Here is a 22,723-nt window from a genome sequence, read left to right on the forward strand (position 1 = left end):
TCGAGTAGCTAGTGGGGGGGGAGCAGGCGACTTAGAAGATAAGGTTTATAAAATGGTTTTAAAACACAGCGGTAATGGATTCAACTCACTCTATCTCAAAAGAACCAAGGGATACCACACATACATAAATAACTAGGTTTCTAAACCGAGAAACAAAAACCCAACACAACGTTCGGTGAAGCCTTTTTATACTGAACCGTCACGTGAAATGAGTACGTTCAAGGTCGTACGTCACGTAGACAAACTAGGATGTACACTCTTGAAGGGGTGTGTAATAAAGAAAAGACGGCAGGGAGGACCTTCCCTCCCCGGATATATATATATAACCAAAGCCTTATGGAAAAATTACCTACGGGACTTAAGGAAAATTATCGTAGAAAGAAGAGAAGGAAAAGTTTGAAGTAAAAAGGGCAGATCATTACAGGGATCAGTGGGATTTATAGGTCCAATTAGAAGTTCTACCGAGCCGAACCCTCTGATATGAAAATATCTGGAGTCGGCGAATTATTTTCCCATTTGATCTCTGGTGATTTGACGTGTTGTTTTTGTATTATTTTGCATTTATTATGCTTATATAATGCACTTGCATAATGTGGATTGACTAGATGATCATTTGTGGAAAAGTGTGTGGAAGGGTTTAGTTTTTCCTGTGGGGAAGATTTAACCCGGACATAAAGTCGGAAAATATTGAAATAAAAATTAACTCACGGATTAATCTCACGGATCTGATCTCATAGATCTGGAAGTTATTTTATTAATTTAAAACGGAGGCCTACAAATTAAACTTAATAACAGTAACATAATTAAATAAGACTTTTTATGATTTTATTATTGTTATATTTTTTTTGAAAACATAATTTTTTCCTATTATTTAATATTATAAAATGATTATTTTTAATAAAGCTTTTGTAAATAATTTACTTAGGTACCGTTGTTTTCTTAATTGAATGCTCCATGAACGCTTAAGAAAAGAATTATTGTTATTCTTCAAAACATGCTTTATTGGAATATGGCTTCACTGAGTACCTAAGCCCCAAGACAAGGCGATTAGCTGAGCGGTTGTCTGACTTTTGGCTTGAAAAGGGTCCGATTAAAAATTTTATATTGTATTTTCTGCAAAATAGTAATGGTTTTCACGTTTTAAGAATTAATTCATTTTAATGAAGCCAAAGCATCGACTATTTTTTTCATTTTCAGGTTTCGGAAATATCCACTAAGAATAGTGCCCAGGGTCCCTTGAAGAACCGCCACTGAACACAAGACTGAATGCATTTGTCGCTAATAAAACGTTGTCAAGGGAATCGGGGCTAGCAGTCCACAAAGGAGTTCTGATACAAACCTTTATGTTTAGCAGTGAGGCGTTAAACCAGCAGAAGAAGACCTAAATTAGAGTGTATTAAATGGAACTGAGATGTTTGGTAAAACCATTTATGATTGTATTTTAGAATATCCGAAATTGTTTAGGCATATAGAGCGGATGAACGTAGAAAGGAATTTGAGGAGCACGTTCGACGCTGATAACGATAGCTTACTTTTTGCGCTTGCCCACCAGTTGCTTTGCGTGCCAGATCGGGAGAGGCTGGTTTGAGGAGAACCTTTGACCTCTCCAACTGATCTCTCAATCCATCGCCTTGCGCCGCAATGGGAGGGATATATTAATATGTCCGTCACTGCTGGACACACTGACCCCTTGGTTCCTACCCAACCCTCGTATCTTGTACCTTCCCAGAACTTCCTATCCTTCCTTTCTTAAAAAGGACCCTCCACGCAGCATCCCAAAGATGACATAGGCCCTGAGGGAAAATATTTTCCTCTGGGCCTCCTGTATAGGGTTAATGTAAAAAAATATATATAGCTATTTCGAGTAGACACCAGACTAGTATTAATTAACCCCGAGTTCAAAAGCATGTTTACTAATTATGATATCAAGTGAGAATGTCTATTATTTTTATTATATTAAGTTAGTGCTAGTTCGTAACTATGTTTCCTCTGTTAAACGTAAGCTCGTCGGTTATTATTTTATTTACGAATACATTAAAATATCTTTCTTCATTACTTAACATAGGTTAATTGTTGAATGGAGCGACGCGTCGACGCACGATTATAAGCGGCGATTATAAATGAGGAACGGCTGTCCGACCTTTTTCATACAAAACTGAAATTTGGATTTGAGCCTAAAATACCCAACCAAACGAAAAATTATTTTTTTACATAACGCAATTGGTAGAGCCTGACTGGAAATCATAAGGCTGCAGGTTCAATTTCGGTCGGCTATATATATATATATATATATTTTAAAGTATCTAAAAAGTCCTAATCAACTCATATTTTTAAGATAGCGAAAAAAGTTAACGAAATTTAAATGAGAACCCATTACATTATTTAATATGTTTCCATTGTTTAGCGATTAGAATTTTTTTTATTCGTTTGGTTTTAATATAATTTTTTCCAATATTTTTGGTTTGAACAGTTGATAAATAAAAAAATAAGTCCTACTTACCTACACTAAATTGACTATTTGCTGTTACTACGATGAACACTTTTTGAAAAAAAAACGTATTATGTAACGTGGGAAGGTATTTAACTTACAAAATTATTCAGAAGTTGATTTTCATTTCTGCAAAAAAAAAATCTGTTTCGGAATATTTTTCGGAACATTCACCCACATAAAACATATTATATTAGCGAAAAAATATATCAAGATTTTAAGCTCACTTTTTTACGATTTTAGAATCACCGTAGGGAGGTATCATCTTTAATGCCAAGTCAAAAAAGTTAAGTTCTTTCAATCAACATCAAACAACAACGGTAGGTAAAAATGTTAAATATACGAATTCATTAACTGAAGCATGCCTTAAGAGATTCAGTCTACCCTCGGGGGTAAACCTTTGATTGGCTAACAGTGAGGATCACAAACGATAAGCCTAATACATCGAATATCCCAGAACTCAAACCGTTCGAGAAAGCTTTGCATACAGCCCTTTTGATCTCATCATCGGGTAAGAAATTAAAATCGCAAGTATTAGGAATGTTCTGTTTGCGTTGAAATCTGTTTATTTATATATATGTTCCGTTAATAATTTACAATGTTAGAAACGCATTAAATTATGATTTCGCATTCTAACCGACGGATTGGAATCTTAAGTCAGTAATCTTCAGTAGCAATGCTGTATTTATTTTACCGGTATTTCAATGGAAGGTGCTTCTTTGAGCTAGTTTTATCTTCCCCTGCGGAACTGGATCCTAGTTGGAGGACAAGCCAAAAGCTTGCTCATTACAGCCTTTATAACTGGTTTGCTTATTAGGTTTATTGTGTTTTGTACATTGAACCATGTGGATCTCTATTTCAATTCTTCTTCTCTTTACAAAGCCCTCCCCTCAAAATCCCATGAGGTCTTATGCCGCCACAACTTTGAACGCCGAAACTTGTAAAAGGCGGGGAAAAGATTGATTTTTGCCAAAAAATCTATATTTACTTTTACCAATAGATTGTGTGCATACAAGCAAATATATACAAGACTGGTCAGTGGCAGTGAGTTGTAATCGCGCATGGCTTCTCCCCCCAGGCGTCGTGAGTTCACGTGAGTTTAATTCCTCAGCAGGCCCTCCATCCGACACAAGCAACATTTTCCGCTTACTGCGATGGTAGTAGGAGATTATTAAAATTATATTTTTAAAACCACTTTCAAAATCTCTATTTTCGTATTTTTTTATTTCCTTAAATTATTGTACGACAGAACAAATCTTCCATTTATAGTATATCTACAAGATTTCTTATTTTAACAGAAATATAACGAAAAGCCATAATATAGAAAATAGAACAAGAAGAATAACATTTCAAGTGACTATAATACAGTGACATAAAATACACAGAGATATAGATATAAAATAGTCAACATACTCATACACACTGAAAGACACAACATACTTAAACACACTCATAGGCATATTTATATAATTACATTCAATGGATACTAGTGTATTGTAAGGGTTGTACTTTCAAAAGATTTAATTAAAAAAAAAACATAAAATACATTAAAAAAAACCAAAAAATACACGCGAAATTAAATAATCACAAGAATTTATTAGCAACGTTCGGATAAACATTCCACGTGCTAATCTATGGGAAAAGTAGACAATCTGAGTGGGAGGAAGATTTGTATGAAATGAAGAAAATTATTATTTTATTCTAAACATTGTGATTAAAAATATATATATATACAAAGCTACACGTGGCCCAAGCTCCACAGAACCCTCCCATTTCTTCAAAATAAAACTATTATACCTTCTGCTAATTATATTTCAAGTCAATTATTGAGGGCGTTTTGAAGCGAAATGATATATTAGTAGTTCTTTGAACAGCAGACCTCGCGTCGATAAATAATATTTTTCATTTTTCTCTTATTTTAAATCTGAACCAAAATTTCTTCCACGAAGATTTCTAATTTCAAAAAACAATCTTTTCTGAATACCAAAAAGGACACCACCTTAAATACGAAAAGGTCGAGTGAATACGGGACTTCACCAAGTCAATACGTATTACTTGGAGTTAAGAACGTTAAAGTAAATATTAAGTTGTGGATTAGCCATGATCGAAAGCACGTTTCAAGCAAAAGCTATGTTTAAACTACGTTATTAGAAGTCGACGCTGGGATGGGTGACCTTAATTAATTGCGTTGTCTAAAGCAAATGATACTCTCCGAATCACCCTAATGAAGTAATGCCATTCAGATATTAAACGTTAGTATATTGAATAAGATTAAGAAAGGTGCTCTTAGATGATTAGGAAATGTGGAGCAAATGAATAAATAAATTAAGTGTATAGGCAATCACCACGCGCGCATTCAGTGGCCACAGAATATATTTTCTCTTATGGTATCCCAGCTAAGAAAAAACAGCGCACTACTTACCTACTGAGTGGAGGTTCCTGTGGCCGCCATTCTCTGATGGGTACTGGTTCGGGCTAGCTGCTCACGTGTGTAATTCACCTATGTATCTTCTGATTTAATGTCGTGTGAATATATTTACATTAATTCAATAAACATATATTGAGTGCAATATAACCATCTTTATTTTATCCAGCATGACACCCCAATAGTATGCTGAATCGATAAGCAATACTATAAGTGATTAAAATCTATGACAGGAAAATGAATGGTAGAAGTCCGCCACGCCATGGCAAGATCAAGTGAATCAAATACTTGAGTTGACTCATGTCGATAGTCAGAATAATAGAAGAGTATGTACGAGTGAATGATGCGAGAAGTATTTAACAAATAGAATTGTGAACAATTCCATCCTCTCTTCTTACTCCTATGGAAACGGCTTAAGTGGTCAAATTAAAAAAAAATTACATATTTAAATAACATTTCTTCGTTACATTTAGTAAATAATATCTGAATAGCAAGACCTATTTTTCTTACCCTTCCGCATAGTTTAACTAACATAGGTTTAAATGACGTTGACCTGAACTGAATAGATAGATTATTTCAAAGTTCGTGTATCCTCTCTCTTTATTATTCTTCCCTAGCCCTCAACATATTCGCCTAATAATGTTGATACAGCCAAATCTCAACAACTTTGGTCAGTTAGAATGCTGTAAGAGTGTGGCATTCAACCAAAAACAAGTCTCTTAATAAAATAGAATCTTGAGATATATTTAAATGAATTTGAAGATGGCTGTTAGGTACTCAGTTCTATCTTAAATTTCTTAAGTAAACTTACAATGTTTTCAATCCTTTGGAGTGAACTGGAGTGCACTGAACAATTCTTAGAAGTGCAATCTATGACGATTTGAAAGAAAACTTCTGTCGCCAATTAACATAAGATTTATCGTGGCCTAGGCCCAGACAGGCCAATGAATTCGTCAAAAAAGAATTTCGATATTTGTAAATATTCAATGAATTTTAGAAGAAGTAGGAGAAAATTGAGCTTAATTTGGGCACGACACGACCACGACGCACTTATATCAGTATATCTCTTCAGTGGAGTGACCACTCTTGTCGGTTCACCCATTCTTGACACACAACTATGTTCAGAAATGTACTCAAGTATTCATGACGCAGAAACTTCACTTATCTTGGCCTGTGACGTCAGACTGATGACAATTTTATTATATCATTAACATATTAAATAAGTTCTGAGAAATGTACCTACTTAAAAGTAATATATCTCGAATTGAGGATTTTTCTTGGAATAATAATAACTTCACGCGCCTCCAGGGAAAATTTATTCGGAATGCTTTGACTTAGCAAATATTTTTTTATGATGTGACAGATTAAGCTCTTCTCAGTGGATACTACCATAAGTCATTCATGAACGAGTTGCAAAATTGAACTAGCTCTTTTGATCAGCCGTATTCGTACGAACTATAAAAGTATTAATTGTTATTACATACTCAAAGAAGTGAACGGCGTCTGATAGTCCAACATCTGGACTTGGACATATGTACCTACACCTACTAAATAGCTAGCATTGCATTTTTAATATTTTGTTTTAATTTTAAAAAAAGACAAAAATTCTCGGGTTACGAATATCCTGACAATATTTTAAAATCTCCTACTACCACCACAGTAAGCGGAAAATTTTGCTTGTGTTATGATGGGGGACTTAGCCAGCTGAGGAATTGAACTAAGCCTAGATGGTTGCAGGTACATACGAGCGTATCCGGCTTCGCCCGCGATTCAAGTCCACCATCATTAGCCAACTAGGCCCATCGTAGCTTCGGCTCTTACTTTACACTGGAGTACCTGGAAGACCCATGTGCTGCACATCACCCAACAGTCCAGTGTCCACCACGCGGTGTAGAGCCACCGAATTCATCGAAATAAAATTATTTAATCAATTACCTCTTAATATATGAACAGAAAAAACCAAGAAAATTATTTAAAAAAATATGTATTAAAATTTTGCAGTAACAGCGTATAATTTTTACTTTTGTTCGAAATATTATGTTTCGATTGATCATTTAGCATTTCTTATGGATTATGTACATCTTCTCCACATTGTATATTACTTTTATACATTGTCTTAAAAATATCCCAACTCTTCTTATGTATACATAAGAGATAAGATACGTCTTCTGATGTTATATCTTTATACACTAAGTTGTAATATATAAGTTCTCCTCTCCAAAGCACAAGCATCAGCATTATAAGCAAAGCGTATGTAAAAATATAAAACATTATTTTTCTACTTTTAATATTTTTCTTAGATAAATAAATAAGAAATAGAAAAATATTATTTTTCTCGTGTACCAAGAGTCGTACGATCATTCATACGCTTACACTAGGAGCTGTATCGTGTGAGCCGTGTCGGAGGAGCCGTACCGAGAAAGCCGTGTCGGGCGAGTATAGTATTCTTATGTGAGCTCACGGCGCACTATCAATTGAGCCGTCGTTCAATTGAGTCGACTCGAGCCGTACAACAAGATTTAGTTGGTACCGTGGCTCCCGCTCTTAATAAAATGAGTCATAAACCATCGCCATCGCGCATCGCTTTTGGCATAGAGTTTGTCCGACAGGTAATATTGACTTACCAAGAAAAGAAAGAATACTAAACTTATTAGTGCATTAATGAATCTCAAAAGTAAATGCAATAAGAAATTTGCTCTTGATCCAGAGACAGTGAATTCGAAAGCTGGTGTAAAGAAGTGAAATCTGATTTTATTTATATCGGTCATTCCAAAATAGAATAGGGATCTTTTTTTATATTATATATCTGTCACTTAGAACAATAGTGGTGTAACCCCAGTAATCTAAGTTTTGAAAAAAAATTTCAAATAAAATAGTAATCAATTTTTATTTCTTAACACAATGTTAAGAAATAAAAATTGAATAGAATCTAATAATCAATTATAAATGTAAAAATTATATAAAATAATAATAATCGGCATGGCATTTTAATATTAAATTCATATTTATATGTATAGTTGGTTAATACGGAAGGGTTAAAATAAAATTCAAGTGTGTTTACGAAATAAACTAACATTCATAAAATACAAGGTAGGGCCTAATTTCGACCCTCGTGGTACGCCTGCGAAAAGTTTTTTTCCGTGCTGCTATGACAGAATATTTTTTACAGACATCTTTAAATTATTAGAGGATACTATCAGTATACCCATGGTGAGAAATCATCATTCAGAACCGAAACGTTACTAGAAATCGCTTCAGATTAATTATTAAGCAAGATCTGAATTTCCAGGAGCATCTAAACAATCCCCTATCATTTGTTCTTTACCTTACTATTTCCTTCAGCCTCAATACATTTTACACGAATTTTCTACGAATGCCGTAGTTTTACTGGTTCCGGGCATTTAAAATTTAGATCATGTAAAATAATTCTCAAGTCTAAAACCAACGGCTATTATGGCAAAAAACTTCAATTTTAAAGGAGCAAGAAGATGTATAAGAACCAAGACCCAAGGATTATTAAAATATTATTCATCGCTTAACCTTTGATACGGCTTAGTTTATGAATGGAAAAAGGTGACACAAAGGCCGGGAGACTGGGTGATAAATTAGTGACGCGATAACTACCGCGTAAAAGTGGCGTCGCGACGTACAACTAAATGCGACGCCGACGTTCAAACCGTTCACCGTCCCATGTAATATTAGTACCGTCTGATAACAGATTCTATAAACTTTACATAACGGATGTTCTATGGCAACACCGAGTAACCGATTTTATTTATTTACCAACGGACCATGTCACATTACATCTTACACGAAGTTAATACAAGGAGAATTGTTACAAAATAGGAAAATTAAAAAAATATATCTAAGACGAAATAGAGCACAAAAACAGTAAAGATAATGTCAAGTCAAGAGAGGAACAAGGTTTGGATGGAGTTCACGACTTTTGCCACATTAATACAAAATATTACTTGCGTGTCAATTAATGTTGTCTTTCCTGAAATGAGTTTCTCATTGGGATTAAAACATTATAAATAATATTGTTATTATTTTCTTATACACACTAAATAAATAAAAATAAAATAAAGACTGACAAAAATCATTAAGACCAAAAAATTCAAGGTCCAAGGCCATTCTGGACATTGGTGAATGGTATACATAATTTGTGGAGTGTGGATTTAGGAAAAGAAATTCACTATTTCTGGGTCTACTGGAAGGGATATTGAAAGGGATGAGTTGCAAGTAAGCAAGTCAATCATACCGTAAATAATTTTGAACATTATTAATTAGGACGGGTTGTTTCGGAGTATTTGAACAATTCATCAAATTTCAACGTTCATTTCTGGGATCTGTGAAAGTCCAATTCAAGTTCTGTTATTATATCATTATAGGCTAGTTGCTTGACAAAACTGAAATAAAAACAGAACTTGAAAAAATCTTTCATAGAACTTGAAAATGAACGTTGAAATTTGATGAATTGTTCAAATTCTCCGAAACAACCCGTCCTAATAATTTTGGAACAAATTGAAGTGGATTTAAATGTGACGTTGTGATGGTAACATATTTTCTCTGACAGGCATCGTCTGAAAAATAAAAAATTATTTTTAAAAAAGAAACATGTTGTGGAGGGAATTTTTTTGTAGAAAAGACAGCTGTTTGAAAAAAAAACTGATTTTTATCGAAATTTAGAGTTAAAAAAATGTATCACTTATAACTTAATCAAAAAAATACTCTGCAACATCTTAGATAATATTATTAAAAATATGTATTGTAAATGTCAACAAAATCTGTTGGTTAATCAAATCTTGAGATATAGTGTACACCAGTTTGAAAAAAGAAGTTTTGAATGAAACGCAAAAGAAAAAACAGTAGGACGTCGGCGTCTTAAAACCATTTTTTTAATTACCTTCCGCGATTTCTGGACCATACATGAGATCTTCCATTGCTGCGAGGATATCCTTCGACTTCTTTTGAGCAGCTCTTTTCAATTTCCTGGTCTTGTTGGGCTCTCATGTTAGCTGTAGATATTCGTGCGACATCTACCCGTGTTTCTGGCCAACTCTACCGCGCTGGCTTCTAAATGCCATAGCTTCGAAAATAATTTGAGTTTTTAAATGTTTAAAATATTTCTTAAGGTATAAAGAATTCATCTAGCAAAAAAATTGTTGATTTTTTTTTAATTCAAGGTGGTGTAACCCCTTAATGTTTATTAATCTCAAGGTGGTGTAACCCCTTAATATTTTTAATCTCAAGGTGGTGAATGTTTTTAATTTAAAAGTGGTGTAACCCCTTCATGTTTTTAATCTCAAGGTGGTGAATGTTTTTAATTTCAAAGTGGTGTAACCCCTTCATGTTTTTAATCTCAAGGTGGTGTAACCCCTCAATGTTTTTAAATGCCAAACGCGCGCGCTTCTTTATTCTGTGCGTTAATTTTAATTTAGTATCAAATAAACACTACAAAAGGTTCGAATAATTAATATCCTTCGATTATGATTTGTGAAATCATCTCCTTTCAAGAATAACCACTCATTTGTGAACACCGTTCGATACTGATTTAAAAAAAAAATAACTTGAACCATAGTGCTCTTTAAAATTTTATTTTTGTTACTTTGCTCGTTGTTGCCATTTAAAACCATTTAAGCGCTGACAGCGCCCTCCATTTTTTGACACCTACTTGTTACACTGTATGTGTAACGCAAGGGGATACCTACGACAGAATACATGAATGAATTTAATCTCTGCCATTCTGCACTTTATCACACGACTGCAACACGAGTATCGCGGGTTGAATTCACCGAAAGGCAACTCAACTCAACAATTTCGGCAAACTATTATTTCGTGATCTGTTATTTGTATTTGGTGTAATATTGCTGGGGCTTATATTTAAAATAAAAAAATAATAATTTGATACAATCAATACAGAAGCAAAATACAATCGAACATTAGAGCTGCAAGCTTTTGTGTGGTTGTATTGACGAATAGAAAATTTAGCTGATTTACTATTTCACATAACCCATAGCACAACGTAACAAATTTCTGTTGTTGATATGTTTTTTGAGCATAATAAAGAATAGTTTTTGGGGCATTATAAACTCATAAACTTGGACTTTGACTAACTAGGTGGCTAAAATTGTCTGAGATTTTCAATTATCAATAACCAACAAAAGCACATCGCGCTCGATCGTATGCATTTTTCCCGTGCAAAATTTGTATTAAAGTGCAAGAGATTTACATCCATTTGTATATTAATGCGCGAATTCCTTTAATAACTTTTTTAGACCGAGAAAATCTTTAAATTTTAGCATGCTGAGTCTGATAGCGAATGAACGAAGAAAGGAGTGAGATTAGGACAGATGTGTAATTGTCATTTTTCTCAGTGTATCATCAGCTTCACAAATCTGGTTTTTATTTGAACGATTAAAAAACCAATAAGGTAGTCGTTTTCTCGGGCTACAAATCAAAAAAGAACATAAGAGCAGGAGGGAGGAAATCAAATTTAATATAATTTGGAGGGTCTAGATTCGTTAGCTGTTTTTTAAACTTTATTACAATCATTTATAACACGCAAATTGCCAGTAGAAGAGCGAAATGGGCTGCGGGTTGGGCGCAATAAATGAGCGAGCGTCTGTTAGCTCTCGTGCAGGTTTTTCTACAATAAATGAGCGAGCGTCTGTTAGCTCTCGCGCAGGTTTTTCTACAATAAATGAGCGAGCGTCTGTTAGCTCTCGTGCAGGTTTTTCTACAATAAATGAGCGAGCGTCTGTTAGCTCTCGTGCAGGTTTTTCTACAATTATAGATTATCTCTAAGTATTATATTTTTAAAATTTAGGTCGCGCGTTTTAGTTAAGTTTGCGCAGGGCCCTCGATTCTCATCTTGGCAGACCAGTTAGACAAGCGCCTTTCCTTTCCCCGCCGGAAAAGAAAAAAGGAAAGTTGGTAATAAGAGGGAACTACTCAATTTTACAAAGGCGCATGGTCCGAACCGGCTCCTTTTTTTATTATGTTTGGTAATTATTCGGATGTAAAAATAAAAATGTGGTGTGAGTCCTTCTCTCATAATATCTGCCCTTGTATTGTACCTGCATCTGCACAATCAGGGAAGTCTGCCCACTTAAAATGCAACCTTTGTGCACGAAGGTATTTCTATTTAATAATCTTACCACTCTAGCCCACAGAAAAAATTGTCTCTTTTTGATTTTGTAAACACGTTTTTCACTATCATTTTGAGAAAAGTACCCGATCAAGCTCGCGATCGCATTTTATTTAAAAAAAATACCATTTAAAAGTCTCCACTGCTCTGAACTGCCTGAAGCTAATAGGACTATGGCATTCCCATTTGGGGTAAGTTGTGAGGCTGAAGAGAGTGAGGAAATGAAGGAGATGGGGAAGAGGAAGGTTGAAATAGTCAGCTATTCAGTTCTGGTCACCAAACAGGCTAAAGTCATATCAAGCCAAATTTATATTCTGAATGATGTTTTTTCACCAAGAAGATGCTAAGTATCTACCACTCAATTTCTACAAAATATTACATCGTATATTTGCGGCACTTTCCAGATAGAAATTAAATTCTCGCAAGCCGGGATTCGAACCTGTGATGTCTATTGCAATAGTGCTCACCGTCATCGTGATAACGTAATCGAAATATACTAAAAGTTTATCAGAAAATCTGTTAATTCATTCGTTAACGGCCTGCAATCCCATTTTTAACCGGATTACCAATAATTTGAAGAAATTCTTAATAAATTAGCTTTAATTATTTTTCACAGTGTGCTTCCTCTTTTTTACTCCCCCATTTGGCCGATCCAGTTATGCTCTCTCTGTTGGGTTATAGGTAGTTATATGAATTTTACAAAACCATAATTCAATAATTAAGATTTTTCTAAAATGATCTTTCATAAATGTTAAAATCGTTTGAAATGAACTTGGACGCAGTCTGTTGATGTACATTTTGCTATCCATAATTAAAGCAGGATGATGAATTATTCTATAATTACTCTGACATCTTTCAATGGATTCGAGCCGAGAATCTAACGCTGAGAATAGTGATGTACCTAATGTTAAATTAGCTTCATGATCGTTTTGATTTATCATCAAATTACACCATTTATATATTAGAGGTCAACATATAATATAAAAGACATTCAAAACACATTCTAGACTAATGATAAAATATCAACTAGAGGCAAATCAAAAAATAGCAATATTTTCATTCTATAATTTTAGAATGTTTATCAAATACTCAAAAAATGTGAATTAAAATAGTTTTTTTCAGATAATACTCATAGCGCCCTTGAGGTAAAAGATCACAAAAACAGCGCTATGAAAATTTTCCTATAATTTGTATAATTATTACTTAATTATTCAACCTTTTATTAGAATAATAGTTTTCACTATCATGACTTTTTTCTGTTATTATTTTTATAGTCCATATATACTGATTTTTTTCTTTACTGAATTTACTGCAGGTATTATTAGCAATAATTCACGTTCCACAATAATTCACGTTCTGCAATAATTCACATTCTGCAATAATTCACGTTCTGCAATAATTCACGTTCTGTTGGTTTTCGTTTAAGATTTGTGACAAGTAAATAATGTGACGTCTCGTTATTTTTATAAGTATTGATATGTGAATTGACAAACTTTACTATGACTTAGAATTTATATCATATACTTGCTTGTTGCTGTACATATTTTATTTTATTTATAGCTTTTTGTGAAATATGCCAACAGGTTTCAATTTTTTCTTCTTAATTAGATGGATATTGCACACATGTGCCGTCTCTCATAAAACATTGCTTGGCTTATTTATAAAATATTAATTCATTTAATAGAAGGACAAGCGATTAATACGATATTATTAAACACTGGCTAACGGAATTTACGAACACTTTATGGCACTTACGAAACCCGTAAACCCTCAGATCTTCATTCCAAAGGGATCAGCTAAATCTGAAGTCGTTTTATTTGACCTTACGCAACATCAAAAAATTTTGAATATATGGTATCAAGTTGCGTAACCGCCAAGCCGCGGTGTTCGTATTGCACGGACCAAGAAATTGAATTTTACTTAATTGATGTCTTTATAATGATGATAATAATAATAAAATTATTCATCGACGCATTGTTCCTCCTTTGAAAGGTATACTACTACTACTAACAAACAATTCAAAGGAACTAATTACATATTGGGAATATAAAAGTATAAATATTTTTTTTTATATTTCACTATAGCGAGATAATTTAAGGAGCTAGTAGCATTGTACGTGCGTGAAATTAAACGGACACGAGAGTAACACAAGGTTAACAGTTGATGTTAGCTTCGTGAGAATGGGTCTTTTCTTCGACTCGTTATTGTGTTGGCTCGTATGTGGCATCATTTTTTTCCTGCTTCATATAATCCGTTCCTCTTCAAGGCCCGCATAAATAAATCCCTTCTTACAGCCCCTACCTTAACCCACCTCACAACGATGCCCAACTAGGTGACGTCATAGTTCTCCTGTTTTTAAACTGTACAGATAGATGAGATGTCACATAAAAAAATAAAAACTCAGTAAATTTTTAAAACAATAAATATCTAATAATAAAAATGGATTAATTTTACATCGACGCAGTGTTCTTCCTGCGAAAGATGAATTCAAAATGAAAACCTAACTTTTAATAACTAACGAGGATTTCTAAAGAACTACTATGAATGTAAAAGCATTAATAATTAAAAAAAGTTTTATATTTCGCAACAATTCAACACACACAAACTTAATCTGCAGAATCCGATCATAATTATCTATGTTTGTCCATTTAAAGTACGATGTGTTTTTTTAATGGCTGTTATAATATTAATTTTCATAAAACTCCCACAGAGGTTGAACGGAAGCTGTTGTTGATTTGGTGCGGTACTATTATTTTCACCTAGAAAATTGATAATATTTTACGTGTAGTTTTTTAGGCTCGATATATCATTCGATTTTATTGTGTGAATCTAATATTGAACGCACCCAGGATGCGCTGCATCCATATGTGCGATGTGTGTGGCGCACATATGGATGCAGATTTCCGAGTCAGCCTCAGGCCGCCTATCGATTTGGCTGTCCAAAAACACATCAAGTTCATAAAACGACAAATAAAACTTTTTCACGTGATTATTTAAAACAAACAATTAATTAATTTCAATTTTTTATTTTTTTTAGCATAGTTTTGAAACTATAAAATTGTATTATTATCATAAAATAATTTCGATATTTTACGTTTGTCCGGTTATATTCGCCATCATTGTGTTATTTTCATCAAACAGCAGTTCCCAGTCCAACAGACCCTAAAGATGATTTTAATACAGCTTGTAAATCTCTCATTTTTTATAACGACAAGTACGTAAATCAAATCTTAAAATGTCATTTCCAACAATATTTCATAGGACATTGCCAATTAGAAATAATAATGCACAGTAATACCTCTGTAATATATTCAACTTTCAGCGGCGTACAGTACCTGCGGTTATGTAGTGGTCTGATATGAAAATGCAAACAAAACATAGCCATCGGGAATCGTAGTCTTATACAAAATCATTCAAAAATATTACATGAAAGCCATTGTCTCGAGGAAAACGTTTTGAAGCCGTAATTCAAACCGGAAAATTATTCCTAACTAGGCAAATGCTCAACAAAAGCTGTTTGGCCGGTGTGCGAGATAAAAAAATTTCACGTATTAATCAATGTTTACGGTTTTTGCCGTCAGAGCGATCTTTTTTATTTATTACGAACGAGGCATTTTATGAGGTGCTAAATCATTTACCATAAGATTTAAACTGAATAATGTATTTCATAATAATATCTTCTATTTTTAGGTCAGGTTGAAAACAACCTATATATATATATATATATAAAGTATATTTGTGACAATTAACATAGCTGAAACGGTTTATGTATACAAACGTGTGAATATATTCGTAACAACAAACAGTCAACTAGCTTCTTTCTTCTCCAGAGCCTTCGGTGAAATATTGTAATATATAATCTTAGAATAATATCTAGCCTGATCCAAAAGTATCATTGCGAATATTTTGCTACATTGTAATAATAACGCACCAGTTAAGCACTCCTTTATATCAGTGAATTATGCAGTGATAATTATAAAACCAAAGGAACGTCATCAAATGGCCAATATCAAACTACAAAATTCTGTGTGGGCTTTAATTTAGTGCGTTAACTTTGGCAGTTTCTCTAGGAAATTACGTGATGCAAATACACGTAAATCCAATTCATAGTTTCGATGCATCGTTTGACTGTAGCCTAAAATTCAGTTGAACTTAATTGAATAACTTCGTTCACCGAACTTCATGATTGATCTATTGGATGCGCTTGTTGGCGATAATGATGCTATTATTTAAACCTCGTTGTGTATTCAAGGTGCATTAAAGTGCTTTCAGTCGGCAATTTAGTACAGAGCAATTTATGTTCTATGTAGCAGATTCTACATACTTGGGTACATACGATTTTATTAGATTCGTTAAATTATCTACTTTGCCGCACATCATTGCAGTCAGTAGAGCGAATATGCATTTTAATTTGTATGATACACAGGGCGAATCCAAGCCTAAAGTGCACTATCGGGCAAATACAATGTATTGTCGTCTGTAAATTATGGGCATCCGGATATAAGGTCAAGAGGAAGTCATATTTATGAACTCTCATTTAGAAATATTAAGTTACAACGGAAGGAAAGGGTTTTTTATTAGAGAGGCACAAACAGTAAATAGTATAAAAAACATTAACTGACGAATTCGCCTGTATCCCAACTACTTAGAAGGGCCTCTGGGCTCAGTCAAGTATTCTGATTTAACGAATCAAAAATAACGCAAATTCGTTCCAAAAATATTTACGTACCTGTATATTTATATGTAATTTTTATAACGGCTTTTCTACATATTTTTTCTAGAATTTTGCTAGAATCTTTGTCGGATATTTTTAGGTAAACGCAAATACTTTCAACTCTTAACAGCATTTAATTTGAAATATAAACCTAGCCGTAAAAATCTAAGAGAATAAACAACATTTTTCCAATTATTCAATGAGAAAAAATAATAGTATCGAAGTATGACCGGAGGTTAGTAACTACGCGTAGAAATAATACAAGTTTTTATGCGTTTTAACTTTTACCTTATTTCTTCTTTATAAAGAAGAGTATCTGAGGCGCGGACACCGGACGGGCGCGGCGGCGTGGATTTGATTTTTAAGTAAAACTTCTTTACGCGCGTTATGCAATTTCGAGGACCGGAGTAAAACCAACTCATGACCGTCATGAAAAACCGTGATCATTTCGCTATAGGAGCCTAGCTAATATTATATACCTAGTTTAGGTCACTCTCCAAACTCAGCTTCGCGGTCTAGAGGCAGAGCGCCCGATTGTCGTCGTGAAGAACCGAGGTTCGATCCCCGCTTTAACTATTTTTTTTTCTTTTTGTAATTTTAATAATAATTTTTTTTAAAGTGATAAAATTCTCTCGTACTGCGACTTTTAGATTTTTTGACTATATGATATTTTGGTTGAATACGTAATAACCGCGGTTTAGAGGCAGAGCGTTCGACACTCGTTATGCAGGACCCGGGTTCGAATCCCATATTTTTATAACTTTTAATTTTTTTATAACATGCTACTTATAAATATGTCAATAGACAAAAAAAAAGAGAGAATGAAATGAAAAAAGAGAGAGAAGAATACTAAAAGTTTCACTTCCGTCGTGCGTAGGCTTGCCACACACTGTATTTTTTTATACAAATCCAGAGTTTAATTTCGAGATTGATAAAATTTAATTTAAGCGCATTACCCATTTGGTTTATTTAATTATAATTTAATATTCACGCACGTGAAGAAGCTGGGCCTAACTTAGTTTTGCGGTTTTCTAAGTTTCGTGGAGTTTGAAGAATTTTCAAAGAGCCTGAAATTATGCTTAACGAAATCTGTTTAGAAAATTTTAAAAAATATATATTTTTATAATATCTTGACACCATTGTCCCCACCAGGGTTACGTTTATTACAATTTCAATGGCTTGTTAAAAAGGTGATTTTTTTATCAATTGACTTTTACGCGAGAAAAGAATTACTCACAATGAAGTGCCAAGATAAAACATTGCGCCAAGTCATTTTTTTACTTACTTTCAGGACACACTGTGTGGAATATTACTTTTAGGGTTCACGGTGTTGAATATTAGTTTCAGTATTCACGGTGTGGAATATTAGTTTCAGGATTCACGGTGTGGAATATTACTTTCAGGATTCATGGTGTGGAATATTATTTTCAGGATTCATGGTGTGGAATATTACTTTCAGGATTCACAAGTGCGGAATATTTTTTATGGCTTTAATTGTGATGTTTCTCAAAATGCGCAACAGTTTCATGAAAATTATGCAATTCTCCGCCTAGAATTTCTAGTTGAACGCAAATATTTTCATCTTGGAACGTCATTTTTATTATGAGTTATGGAGATTCTGATTTTATCAAAAAAGGCAAGGCGCTATCCATATTTTACATAAAATTTTCAATTATTAAACAAACGTATTATTATTTATTTCAATATCAACGGTATAAAATATACCATATACAATAAATTATAAACAGTGACATCAGAAAATATACAATTAACAGAAACTCTAGATGGATATAAAAAGTTAGAGATACAAGTACATGCAAAACTTATAGGTAGACTAGGTTAGATTAGTATTGATATATATATATATATATATGATAGTATAGATACATGATATAATATATTACAATAGCTAAAATGTATGCATTTATTTTCAGGTTTTGTTTGAAAGTAGGTAATTGCCAATCAAGCTTTTGGTTCACCGTATTGACTATTATTATTCACCCAAGTTTCCTCAGTTGCCCCAGGCAGTTCATTTTATGTAGATACATATTTATTTGACTTTTTACGAAGTATGAGTAGACTTACATTTTATTGGTCACGATTTAAAAGATATGATATTAAAGCCTTTTTGTACCTAGCTTCTGTGCAGTTAAATAGATCCGCTACATCTGCGTTATTATGTCGAAGAAGAATGATAAAACCCGGCTGCAGCCTGCCAGATCCTGTTTTATAAAACTGCAGTTCTGTAACCCGAAGCCAGCGAAACTATCGCAACCCAATAAGTGTATATTGTGAAACTGAAGGTAATGGGGAGGGGAGGGAGAGAAGGAGAGGAAGGTTGTAAAGTACCTGGCCAATCAGAGCTGGTCACCAAACATGACTCAAATCATTTCAAGCTACGTTTAGTTTCGAAATGGTTGTCTTTTACCAAGGCATTACTGAGAGCACTTTCGTTCCATGCTATGAATTTAGCCTTTGTATTTATCAAAACTCTTTAAATTTAAAATATATGCACTTTTTTAATATTTCCTCTCTACCAATAACATAAACGTCCCCTGCGATTGGCATATTTATATATGAATGTAAGCATTTTTTAAACTTAAAACAAACGATGACAGCAGCGAATCAGTGAAACGTTACAACACATTTCTATAAGATTGTGCAAATAGATAAACAGATTTTTTCAAGTGCAAAAAAAATTATGTTATGCGTTTAGTACCTCCGTGTTCATAGATCTACATAATTAATATGCTGGACGTAAGATCTATTTTTCTATCAAAATTGGGCACGTTGGTGTGGACTGTCTTTGTAGATCATTTTCTTCACAAATCATTACAATTTAAGAGCGGTAGGAACCAGTTTCTATTAGTCCACATAATAATAACCTACATACATTTAAATGTATATGCATATATCAGTGTCAATTGCTCACCACAATATTGTATGAATGCATGATAAATAAAATGGTAAGTTATTAATTATCTAACGTTTATTCGTTGATGAGTTCTGAACTGACCTCTATCGGGTATTGGTTAACACATTTCATTTTAAGTTGTGGACTCGATCTATGTCGAAGCACAAAATTATTTAAGCTAAAGTAAAGGACATTTATAAATCTTACTATAAAGCAGAAAATCTGTGTATTGAGGAAGCAAAATAACGCTTGGAGATGAAGTACGGTGTCATAAAAAAATCGCAGCTTGTGTCTGGAACTTTTTGGTCAACGCAACGTAATCAGAACGTCATTTGCATTATGAGCTGCGAAACTTCATCATATCAAACTGTAAAAAAACATGACGTGATGAATTTATTATATTTGAATGTGATGAATACACATTTAATTTATAAAATACTCTGTGGTTGTAAGATAATAATTAGAAGTAAGTATTTCAGTTTTGGGAATGTTATTTCGTAAAAATAAAAACCGATTCTTACATGGCGCCCATTGTTGTTGATGTCAACGTTTTAAGGTTAGTTTCTTCTCTTATTTAAACCAAAATATGAACCCATGACCCTAAAATAGGTTCTCAGGTTGTCAGTTTGGGTTTAATTAAAACATAAGTATTAAAAAAACTTTTCTAAATTATTATGTTCGTATTTGGCATGAAAAAAAGATATCAAACTATCCGTTTTTTACGAAATAACAACAAAATGCATTATTTTCCATTTTCGGAAACTGAAATACTTACTTCTCATTGTTATCTAACTGATACACAGTGGTTTTCTATTAAAAGTGCGCCCTTTTTTCTTCCAACTGTAAATTAAGTGCAATATACAACAAGCATTTCATTTTTGTGATCATCATTTCAAAACATCGAGAAAATTCAGAGACAATAATTTTAACTTTTTGATTAATCAAAAATATTTTACCCTCCATCATGGTGACTTTTTCCTTCGACAGCTTGCAACAGGTTCAAACAACTTCAAGAACTTAAAATACTAATCAGTTGGAAAAGCAACTCTTTGAAACTAATAACATTGTCAAGTTTATAAAAAAACTAACAAAAACACTAGCCTCAAACAATCTTCACAGCAATAACTCAAGCTCAGTCACTAACTTGCCCAATTGTCGAGAAACAAACAACACTTTAATTAAATTGACAGATAAAAATAAGGTCACACAGCAATTCACACGGTTCATGAATAAATCAGTATTATCAATAATAATTCATTTATCTGTGATTTTGTATGTTAAGTTCTAATTTTGAATTGATGGAGCTTTTGTGCGCGGAAGTTTTCACGGAGAAATACGCGGCAAAAGTTTGAAATTTTCCGGGTAGAGGACGTCGTTAGCGGGCGTCTGTCGACGAAGAGCGCCAAACGCAGACTGGTGATCTGGTCTAGTGGACCGGTATCTCGCGAATTAATCCGTGCCCTATAGACCGATCCGCCTCTATATATAAAGACCAATCAACCTCGGTATCGTAAGTTGTCCTTTGGTTGAAGAAGCTATTTCACGTTGGGTGATCTGGAAAAATAAGATCTATGTAAATCTGCTTGCCGTTTGATTGTTTATATTATCTGAAGCCAAGAGGCAATTTGACGCCACGTAAGAGTCCGTTTGATATCTCTGAATCGTTGAAAATGGAAATCTTTTAGAGATTAAGTTATTGAATTTATTTACCTAAAAATTTACTTCCTATTTATTATAAAAAAAGAGTTGTGCATTTACTTATCCATTTTTTTTCAGGGATATATATATATTTTTTAAATATTAGTTGATTATAAAATATCTGCATTTTTATATTTACAGTATTATAATTTTGTGTGCATTTATCGCAAAAATTCATAGAACAGTGATTTTATTTTCTGTGTCTGTTTAATTGGTGCTCCAAGCACGTATTATGACCAAATACTTATGCATTTCCAACAAAAAGAGATTAATTTATTAACATATTTTCATTGTGATATTATCTTCGTCAGTGATATCACAATGAGTTACAAGATTCAGTAACACGTATTCGCTAATAAAATTGATTATTTATTCTAGACTTATCGAGAAATTCAATTGAGATCCCTTATAAATATAATCGAATAGGTTTATCAGGACAATTAAAAATTTAGATTGTAAAAAATTTCAGGTAGAACTTTGCAATCACTGCATAAAAAATGGTAGCCAAAAATATGTGAAATAATTTAAAATAATCTTAGTAATTTATAAATGGAAGCATGAGATTCCATGATAACTCTACATAATGACAACTCAACACACCTAAGAAGTCATATAAAGACATTTAAAGCTACAAAAAAACTTTCCTACGAACTTAACCTACGTACCTATTTAACTAAGTTTTTGTTCCATCATTTTTCATGACTTAATATCACAGTTTAAGGGTGTGTTGAATTGTCTTTGTGTTGAGTTGTCCTATTGTGTTTTATGTATGATTTAAACTCATAATCGTGATAAATATTCATACTTATTACATACAAATTTGGTCTTGATTATTAAGATGAAAATTTAAAAACTGAAACAGAACCAACCTTGCAAAAAATATATTATAGTCCCTGACATTTACCCGGCGTTGCTCGGGGATTTATAAATGGTTTGGGGTTGTTTTGAGGTTGTGTTGAGTACCTGACAACTGGTTGAATTTTTAAGGTGAAATAATATTATTGTATACGTATTGTGATCGTTCCATATCTACTTTGGGCGTATTCGAGTTCATCAACCATACATTCTCATTATCTCATTTTCTTGTGCGTCCCTTACCTTTTCTACCTTTCTCTTCACATAGTATCATGAAATCCACATTAACAGTAACAATACTGTTAAAAAAACAACATTATGTGACCGGTCGGGGGCCGAGTTGACATCGCGTTTGGGTCCCCCCAGGCATAGTGTGTTGAATTCCTCGGCTGGCTAAGTCCTCCATCACAACACAAGCAACATTTTCAGCTTACTGTGGTGGTAGTAGGAGATTTTCAAATATTGTCAGGTTATTCTTA

The 22,723-nt window shown here is 33.4% G+C and overlaps 1 protein-coding gene across 1 annotated transcript in view; it reads right to left on the minus strand.

The window, feature by feature from the left end:
- Ac76E (adenylate cyclase type 2 Ac76E) overlaps positions 1-21,087 on the minus strand; it is a 400,108-nt gene extending 379,021 nt beyond the window's left edge. The window contains exon 1 of the mRNA XM_089633305.1: positions 20,648-21,087. Coding sequence (XP_089489431.1) covers positions 20,648-20,657 — 10 coding nt within the window. The 5' untranslated portion in view covers positions 20,658-21,087. The remainder of the gene's footprint in view (positions 1-20,647) is intronic.
- Between the last annotated feature and the right edge of the window lie 1,636 nt (positions 21,088-22,723).

The sequence above is a fragment of the Hesperophylax consimilis genome, chromosome 7, assembly GCF_061612785.1.
Source record: "Hesperophylax consimilis isolate HC1 chromosome 7, BYU_Hcon_1.0, whole genome shotgun sequence".
In the NCBI taxonomy this organism is placed as follows: domain Eukaryota; kingdom Metazoa; phylum Arthropoda; class Insecta; order Trichoptera; family Limnephilidae; genus Hesperophylax; species Hesperophylax consimilis.